This window comes from Nylanderia fulva, unplaced genomic scaffold (genome assembly GCF_048542155.1).
Source record: "Nylanderia fulva isolate GAGA-0341 unplaced genomic scaffold, ASM4854215v1 Scaffold265, whole genome shotgun sequence".
NCBI lineage: Eukaryota > Metazoa > Arthropoda > Insecta > Hymenoptera > Formicidae > Nylanderia > Nylanderia fulva.
Window position 1 is genome coordinate 1 of NW_028190331.1, and position 9739 is coordinate 9739.

Sequence of the window (9739 nt, forward strand, 5' to 3'; positions counted from 1 at the left end):
CCAATGTGACACTGGGAAATAATTGTGTCGCATTCATGTTTGACGAAATTCGCTATGAGCTCGATGGTGTGGAGATTGATCGCAACAGAAATGTAAGAATAACAAGTTTGCTCAAAAACTATGTAACGATATCATTCGATAGAAGCATGGTTATGAGTAACGCTGGCTGGAGTGATCCGATTTCTGCGAGTGGGCACTTCAATTTCTGCGTACCGCTCTACATGTTGCTGGGATTTTGTGATGACTACAAACGAGTAGTGATTAATGCGCGTCATGCGTTGATCTTAATACGATCGCGCAACGACAATAATTGCCTGTATGGAGATTCTGCACTGGAGCCTGTGATCAACATATTCAAGATACAATGGCGAATGCCACACGTGTTGTTGAGCGAGATTAAGAAGCTGTCGATGCTGCGCGCTCTGGAAAGCGGACGTTACCTCAGCATGGGTTTCCCGGCTCGTGGGATCTATACGAATTTCCGCTTTGCAGCGTACGACCAAGCATTCGTGGGCCATTAAGACCTGCAACTCAACTGGAGAAGCCGCGATATGTAATTTTTGCTCTGCAGACAGGGCGTAAAAATGTCATGTCCGAGGATATCAGTCGATTCGACGACTGTAAATTAACCAACGTGAAACTCTTTCTGAACTCGGAAAGTTATCCGTACGACGACATGAATCTGGATTTGATAAAAACAGATGGTCAATTCTGTACGACACCTACACACGTTTCTGCAAGAAACTATTACGATACGAATACCTCGAGCCCAATCTCACCATCACACGGTTTTTACAAAACGGTCCGTTTGTGATTATCGATTGTTCTCGACAAAACGAATCGATCAAGAGCGCAACGGTGGATGTGAGATTGGAATTTGAGTGTAGGAAAACGTGCCTAATAATACCACTGCGTACTGCCTCATTATACACGATCGTGTGATCCAGTACAACCTGTTGACCAACGTTGTGCGCAAAATCACCTAAAAAATGTTTACACAAATACGCGTGTGAAAGAGGGGAGGAGGAGGATACTAATCAAGATGATGTGAGATGTTTGATGTTAGTGAGTAATACCTCTCGACTGACTCGCATCGAAGAGATCATGTCCGCACAACGTTTTGTCGACCTGCAAGGATTTATACTAAACAAATCGATTTATCGTAAAGGAAGCTGCAATCCTGAGAAGAGGATATCTCCTGTCGCACTATTTCTTCGCATGGCCCTGTGCCAATGGAGCGTGGCTTATAAAGTCGGAAGGCGTCAGGCCCTCGTGGCTAACTCAACATCATCACAGCTTACAATGGGAGGATGGAAATGTTCCATACGCATGGCTCAAGCGCTTGATTACGGCAGCTATCGTTGGCATAAATGAGCAAGAAGACGATGAAGAGTCCTCCTCTCGTGTATGTAAAAGGACTCGAAAAGCGAGAATGGCTGGCCGAAATAATGGACGATGCGAGCAGCGGTTTCACCATTGAGACCTTGGATGCCATATATGAAGATGTACCTGCATTAAATAAGTTAGATCCCACATATACTCTACGATGTAATAAACATGTAAAAAATTGCGCGTTACAAAATGTATTTAAATTATTCAATTGGTGGTCGGCCGCAAAATCCAGGCTTGGATCCGACGATCATCCGTTTTTTGAATAAACATATTGTTTACATACTATTTTCTTTGTTATTTCTCTCCCTCACCAGATATATATTTCTAAGAATCCTTTCTCCTAATATTTTTAAATATTTCTCTTTGTTCCCCTCCAGATATATAATTCTAAGAATTCCTTTCTCCTAATATTTAATTTTTTATCCCCATTACTTTTAAATATTTCTCTTTATTTCCCCTCCAGATATATATTTCTAGGAATCCCCTTTTCCTAATATTTTAAAAATGATCGTTACTCGATTATTAGTACTTTTATACGATCAGTCTCTCGTCGACTGTTCTGACTGGTGGTTCACTTTTTAATACCCTCGAGAAAAATATTCTGCACCAAAAAAGCAGCAGCATGAATTACTACATGCCGAGACGCGATGAAACGTGCGAGAAGAAATGCGACGAGTAAGTATAACTTTTCCTATTTTATATATTTTATATTTTTTCTATTTTTCTATTTTTTATGAGTTATAATTTCTTTTTTTCCTAATTTAGTTTTAATTTTTTTTTCCTAATTTTTTACAGCGTTTCGCTGGAGTCTCGTGCGGTTCGTATACTTGGAAGACGATACGCATTGACGACCACGGAATTCAAATTCCTCGAAATCGGCATCAGAGTGGATCCGCCGAGTTACGTGGAGATCGCCATAGGAGATCATCGGGGAAAACAGCTAATACTATTTCTCGAAACGTGGAAAGGACTCTACGAGCAACGTCACGCTATTCAAAATTATTTGAACAATGACTCTCCCAACAACGATGTGTATAACTTCATAAGTGTCGGGCCGCTAACAGTACGTTTTCACAAGATAAACGACACCAAGCTCATAAGTCTCGAATCGGCGGACGTGCGCATGATGATGGTCGAATCGACGTTACGTCGTATGTTCGAGCTCGATTCATGCATCGAAATAATGTTCGATCGATTGACGAGGCTCATCGCAACGGTTGATATCAAACATACGCAATTCTCCAATATTGCATCCACTGTAACGAATGCGAGAGAATTGCCGAATGCGATACGCGCTAGCAACGCCTTCGACATGCACCAACTTGTCGATTGCGAGCTGGTGGCTTTAGTTTTTAATATGTAATAAAACTTTATTGTAGGCGGATAAACGATGTGGACAAAATAGATATATATATAAGGAGACCGGATTAATTAGTCAGGAAAGAATCCGGATCAAATAAGGAATTATAATTAGAGTATAATGTATTTATTGCGAACTCAAGGTGCCTCTTGTCGTCCAAATACTAAATGTTCCCTTGTCTCTTCGCCGTCGCTCCGACCTCGGCGGTCCTCGATCGTAAGAGAGAGTGTCCAAAAAGAGAGCGTTATGTGTGTCTGTCTACCAAAAATCGCTGATACTTATATCGCTCCTAATTTCCCTAATAATCCCTTCCTATCATACTGAGCCAATCGCTAAGCGACAACTAACCCGTGCTCTGGTTTGTTTTTCGAACGGTCGCATCTGTTATTTTCTACACGGATCAAATCTCTTATTATTCGCACACGGTAACATAAATATAAATAAATAATCGAACACGAGGACGAGACGACAAGGCGACAATAATATGATGGCGTGATACATACTCTCGAAAATAATTGCACGCCTACAATATCTATAATTATGTATTAAATATAAGACAAATAAATATTTATATGTATATCATGGTGTACTTTATTTGCGCGCCACCCGTTACATACTTTGCGAGAGAGCAACCACTAGAAAAGAAAGAGACAGCGCGCGAGAGAGAAATCGGATGTGGCGGCGAGAAAGAGAGATTCGGCGGCTCGCGGCGAGAGGAGAGACGGCGAATTAAGACGCGAGAGAGAGAAAGAAGACGGGCTGCAGCGAGAGACGTACGCGAGAGAGAAAAAGAGACATACGAATTTTGAGAGAGACGTCGAAATAAGACGCGAGAGAAATGTGAAGGAGAGAGAGAGAAAAAGGGACATACGAGTTTTGAGAGAGACGGCAAAATAAGACGCGAGAGAGAGAAAGAAGACGGGCTGCAGCGAGAGACGTACGCGAGAGAGAGAAAGAAGACGGGCTGCAGCGAGAGACGTACGCGAGAGAGAGAAAAAGAGACATACGAGTTTTGAGAGAGACGGCGAAATAAGATGCGAGCGCGAGAGAAAATGTGAAGGAGAGAGAGAGAAAAAGAGAGAGCTTTTAAAATAATTTTTAATAATTTCTTTATATTTACTTATAATTTAAAAGGGAACAAGAGATAAGGAAGACATTTTAATCTAAAATAAATACACTCATTTGATAATAATATTTTTTTTAATCTATAAAATATGTGTACATTTACATTTGTGTGTGTGTGTGTGTAAAATTAAAAATGAAAAAATATAAAAATAAAAAATTAAAAAATATAAAAATAGAAATAGAAAAATCTATAAAATATAAAATATATAAAAATAAGGATATAAATGAAAAATAAAAAATAAAATAATTTACATTATGGACGATTGGGGTGGCGACGGTGACGGCGGCGGTGATTGCGGCGGTGATTGCGGCGGTGACGGCGGCGGTGACGGCGACGGCGTGGCGGCGGTGTAGGCTGAGGCCTAACATCGTACGGGTCTGGTAGAGTGAAAAGCTGCACCAGACCCCAATCAGCTTCGTCGTCGCTTCTTAAATATGCGTCCCAATCCGACATCTCTGGAACCATTATTGGAACGTATGGTTCATCTGTAAACATAACAATTATTAATTTAAAAATATAACAATTATTATTTAAATATATAATACAATATTATAAATTTTATTCTTACCGTCCCAATTTTCATACACAGGTACAGGTTCCGGCTCGAACAGCCACACCAGACCCCAATCATAGAAATCGCCGTCATCGTCTCTTATATATGGGTCCCAATCCCAATCACACATATCTGGAACCATTATTGAAATGTAAACATAACATTATTCATTTAAAAATATAATACAATATTATAAATTTTATTCTTACCGTCCCATTCGTCATCCCCTATCCATTCTTCAAAGTCGTCATCTGAATAATTTTCCCATTCTGCATCCCTTAATATATCATAAACGAGGTCCTTGATCACCCAACAACAACAAATAATACAGAGGGCAAACTACAAAAAAAATATTAATATTAATATATTTTTTCCTCCACTATTAATTAATATTTTTGCACTTAAAAAGCACTACCATTTTCGTTGCAATGTCCCGACACTTCGTTGAGGACCGTTCGAAACTTTATGATTGCAGAGACAACCCTGCTCTCCACAGGCTGTACCCCACTTAAAAAATCTTCACAAAAACTATATCTATTTCAAAAAACATTCCAAGTGTCGAATGTTTACATCTCACGTTCGAGAGAGCGGCGGGTCGCATCCATGCGAGGGACACGTGGAGAGGCGCGCGCTCTTCCATGCATATGCGAGAGAGAAAACGAGCCGCAGCGGCGACAGCGCAAGAGAGAGACGGCAAAATAAGACGCGAGAGAGAGAGAAAAAGAGACATACAAGTTTTGAGAGAGACGGCGAAATAAGATGCGAGAGAGACGCGAAGGAGAGAGAGCTTTTAAAGATAATTTTTAATAATTTCTTTATATTTTCCTAATATTTAAAAGGGAACAAGAGGTAAGGAGGACATTTTAATCTAAAATAAATACACTCATTTGATAATAATATTTTTTTAATCTATAAAATATGTGTAAATTTACAAAATTTGTGTGTGTGTGTGTGTGTGTGTGTAATTATTTATAATTATAAAATTTATAAAATTATAAAAAGATACAAATATAAAAAAGATATATGAAATCAAAATTATATAAAATAAACATATAAATAATATATAAAATTATATAAAATTATATAAAAATATATATAAAAAAAGGCCGTCGGAGGCGAGAGAAATTCGGCTCGGGCCTGCGGCGAGAGAGAGCCAGCGGGCCTGCTGCGACTGCGAGAGAGGGGGTCGCGTTAACCATCGCTGTCAGACTGTGCCTCGGCATCTGCACATAGAAATATAATAAATTATTATACTATTTTATAGATTTTTTTGGTATTTTAATATATATATACTTACAGCCTTGACAGATTGGGCACAAGTTGGCCAGGAAGAGTACGAACACTCTTTCTAAAACAATCGATTGCAATTAAAGATGCGGTACATCCCTGTACCGCATTGTCACGTGCCTGTGCGTTAGTGTAGTTGCTGCGGAATCTTTCCCTGTTTCTCATGAAACAGGGAATGCAGATTTTCACTGACCCTCCTGGTGAGACGTATGCCTGTTATAACGCATACCCATGTATCTTCGTCGAGGGATGCAACTGCTCGTACATCTAACGTACGCGAGTGGCACGACTCCCGAACAGCGTTTTCGCTTTCGTACCCATCGTCATGCAAATCTTCTTCCTCCTCTTCTTCTTCTGCTTCTTCTTGCTCAACAATGGGTATGACATCACCCTCCATTTCTTCTATCTCATCTAAGATGATATTCACCTCCCTGTCGTACACAGGGTCGTACATCTCGGCGTCGCTCTCGCTGTCGCTGTCGGAGATCGTGATGACCTCCATCTCGTCATCAGAAACGTTGATCGCAATGTCTTTTTCCATTTTTTTTTTCAACACGCGTTTGCACAATTATGATACAAGTCAATGAATTTTTTCCGCACTTCCGTAAATAAGTATAGCCACTAGACTTTTTTTCACGGACTGGTCAGGGTGCTGTCAATCCTGGACTGAATGATTTTGAGAGCGCATAGGTCCTCAATATATATCTCGTTCAGCCCTTTGTGCTTCACATGCGATCGAACTTATCTCAGAAAGAAAAATGATCGGTCATAAAGAGCAGCTGCTGCAGCAGTTGATTATTGTTTTGTTTACACCTCGTGAAATATGTCTTGACACATTTACTACAATCCTCTTCTTTCACGCGTGATAAAACTTATCTCATAAACACTGCTATACTCTTCGCATATATTGTACCCTATTTAATCACAGAAAAGATAACTAGGCTGCCGACAAGAAATCTGGCGATGATGATGATGATGACGGTTCTCTCCTATCTGACTCTATTTCTTGGTCTGAATCATAATCAGATGATTGTGTTTTGCATGATACCGATGGTGAAGGCATATCCATGTCGGCAAATAAAGGTTGTCCACAGTAAAATATTCTGCGCAATTTTTGTAGCGACGCTGATAGCATGCGGACTCGCTTGTGTCGTTTAGACGATCTGGTGCATTTGGATAACCCACCAGTCACTCTTAAAATGTCTTCGTGAATTTCTAGGAAATCGGCAACATCTCTTGTATGCGGTTTTTGCACACCAAGTTCGCGATTCTTACGATTGCACAACCGAAGTCACCGCTTCACGTTTTAAAATGAAACGGGTCATCTTTTTTTTCATCATAATAGCATTCATCGAGATGTCTATACCATCTCTCAACATTCTCAAAACACCTCGAATGATCTTTTTTTACCGCGTTCTCCATTTTTGTATAAAATTCACTTGTACTGCACAGAAAAACTACTTTAATTGCACACTAAACTTTTTTTCTCACAGCTATTTTTCCTTGAGGAAAGCGTGCGCTCGCCAGTGGTACTATGGCCCGGCAGCGGCATCGGTCCTTGTTATATATCCCAATCAACCCTTTGTTCGTCAACGTACGAACGAGAAAATTTAGATGACGTAAATTTTCGGCGCTTGTTTTGTTTATAAATTCCTGCAGCCGCTGGTTATCGGCGCTGGTATTTCTTAGAAATATACGTATAGATCATGTATCAACCCCCTTGATTGTCGGCGTATGCCAAGCGGTGGCCCTTCTTAAAATTTGATTATCTTAGATTTTCAGAGAACTGATTGTCGGCGTATGCCAAGCGGTGGCCCTTCTTAGAATTTGATTATATTTCTTAGAAATATACAGATAACGTATAAGGAGAAGAAACGCAAACCTCCCCCCCCTTACCCTGATTGTCGGCAGCCCTTTTGTAATAGATAGTGCTGGAATGTTTATCTTTTGTTTATAAACATAAACGTATGAAGAGAAGAAACGCCAGTGGTACTATGGCCCGGCAGCGGCATCGGTCCTTGTTATATATCCCAATCAACCCTTTGTTCGTCAACGTACGAACGAGAAAAATTTAGATAACGTAAATTTTCGGCGCTTGTTTTTGTTTATAAATTCCCCCCCTCCCTGATTGTCGGCAGCCCTTTGTAATAGATATTGTTTATCTTTTGTTTATAAACATAGATAAGCTTATCTGCTGATAAGACACCCCCGCCCGCGTGACGTCATACCCCCTCGCCCCCGAATACCCCCCCGCCCCGCACCCCCCTCAGAGGACCCGGGTTAGAACCGGCTAGTATTCCTACTTAAAAATCGAAAATTATTATTGTCTGACATTTTTAATTTTATTTTAAATTTTTATACTCTTTTTAGGGTAGATTCAAAGTTTGTTTAATATCGCTGATATATTTAATTACTGTTCTTATTTTATTATCAGTGATATATTTATAAAATTACATATATACATATATAAAGTAAAAGTAAATTAAAAATAACTGTGAGACGACCCCAACTGGCTTAAATTAATTCTTATTATTATTAGTTCGATGCCATATACAAGAAAAGACAACGTTTTGACCTTAGATTTAGGTCCTTATCAAGTCTAAAATTAACATTAAAAAATACAATAGACTGTACATACAAGAATTACGATTTTTTAAGAAGCAAAGCGCAAACCAAGATTGTAATAACAAATTAAAACGTACCTTACAAAATCTTTAGTGCAATATATATTTAATTTTTTTCATTTTACATATTTCAATATGAATACTGTGTCACGTAAAACGTTTCAGTATGGATGGTAAAGACGAACTAAGTTAAACAGCTTTTGATTATTCTATCATAGATCGGATTCAAATTCTCTGTGTCTTTCTGTAGGTTGATCGTGTTATTTAAATTTTTTTATAAAAAACATTTCAGCAATCTCTCTTTTCCTAGTGTTTGTTTCTCGATTGTAAAATATATTTAAGTTGTCTATTTAAAGTCATGCGAAAAATCATTTCTATGTTTGCTTATAACATTTGGTTGCTGACATGCATTTTTATATTATTCATGTGTTCTTTAATCCAAATATTAAGGTGTCTTTTAGTTTGTCCAATGTATGTGGCGTCACAGTCGTTGCAGTCAACTTTATAAACTATCTCGGTCATATCGGCTTTAGGTAATTTGTCTTTTCGGGGTTTAATAAATCTAGTTTTTTTGGAATCGTATAAATAACACTTAAGCCTGTTTTCTTAATAGATCTCTCAATAGTCTCACTTAGGTTCTTAACATACGGCATTAAAATACAAGACAAAATATCAAATACATTATTTTTGTCAACTACGTTATGAGAATTTTCTAAAAAACATGTTCTTTTATACATATATCGCTCAATGACCGTCCTAGGAAAACAATTATTCAACAAGATTTTTTTAACCATCTGTAAGTTCTCATTATGAAATCATTTATCCGATAACAAAATAGCCGTGGTCAACCAAGTTATTAATGGTTGTTAACTTTGTATTTAAACGGATGGTTAGAATGGTAGTTTAAATATCTACCAGAGAAGGTGGGTTTCTGGTACCAACTAGTCAATAGTTTACCATTGTTTCTAAAAACCAACTATCCAGAAAGTTAATCTTGTTATTTATCTCTGTTTCATGCGGTAAATTGCAAACGGTGATGGTATTTATTGAACGTAGTCAAAATGTTATCAATTTTATTGCGTGGTACTATTGCAAAAATATCATCAACGTACCTATAATAAACTGAAATGTCAAATTGTAAAGAGCTTAAACATTCTGTCTCAAGATCAGCCATAACTAAGTCTGCTAAAATAGGTGAAAGGGGAGATTCCATTGGCGTACCATGTATCTGTTCTGTTACGTTTTCGTTCGTCCGTTTTTGGGTCAATATATTTAACTACTTTACCCGGGAGTTGGACGGGTTGTGTGTATTTAGTTTTCAGTCCCGAACAGGAATCTTAGTTTATAAACTTTTATAGCGCGGATCAGTTTTGTTAATGCGGCGATAGTCGGGATAG

At 38.5% G+C, this 9739-nt stretch overlaps 2 protein-coding genes across 2 annotated transcripts; one reads left to right on the top strand and one right to left on the bottom strand.

The window, feature by feature from the left end:
* The first annotated feature begins 1937 nt into the window (after positions 1–1937).
* On the top strand, positions 1938–2755 carry LOC146722837 (uncharacterized). The gene is made up of 2 exons (XM_085483740.1): positions 1938–2067; positions 2188–2755. Exons 1-2 carry the CDS (start codon positions 2015–2017, stop codon positions 2753–2755), a joined length of 621 nt encoding a protein of 206 aa, XP_085339866.1. The 5' UTR covers positions 1938–2014.
* A 1370-nt stretch (positions 2756–4125) lies between these two features.
* Positions 4126–4875, bottom strand: LOC146722838 (uncharacterized). Its single transcript, XM_085483741.1, has 5 exons — positions 4847–4875; positions 4641–4770; positions 4447–4563; positions 4278–4363; positions 4126–4239 (listed from the first exon to the last, which is right to left on the bottom strand). Exons 1-5 carry the CDS (start codon positions 4847–4849, stop codon positions 4126–4128), a joined length of 450 nt encoding a protein of 149 aa, XP_085339867.1. The 5' UTR covers positions 4850–4875.
* Positions 4876–9739: the final 4864 nt, after the last annotated feature.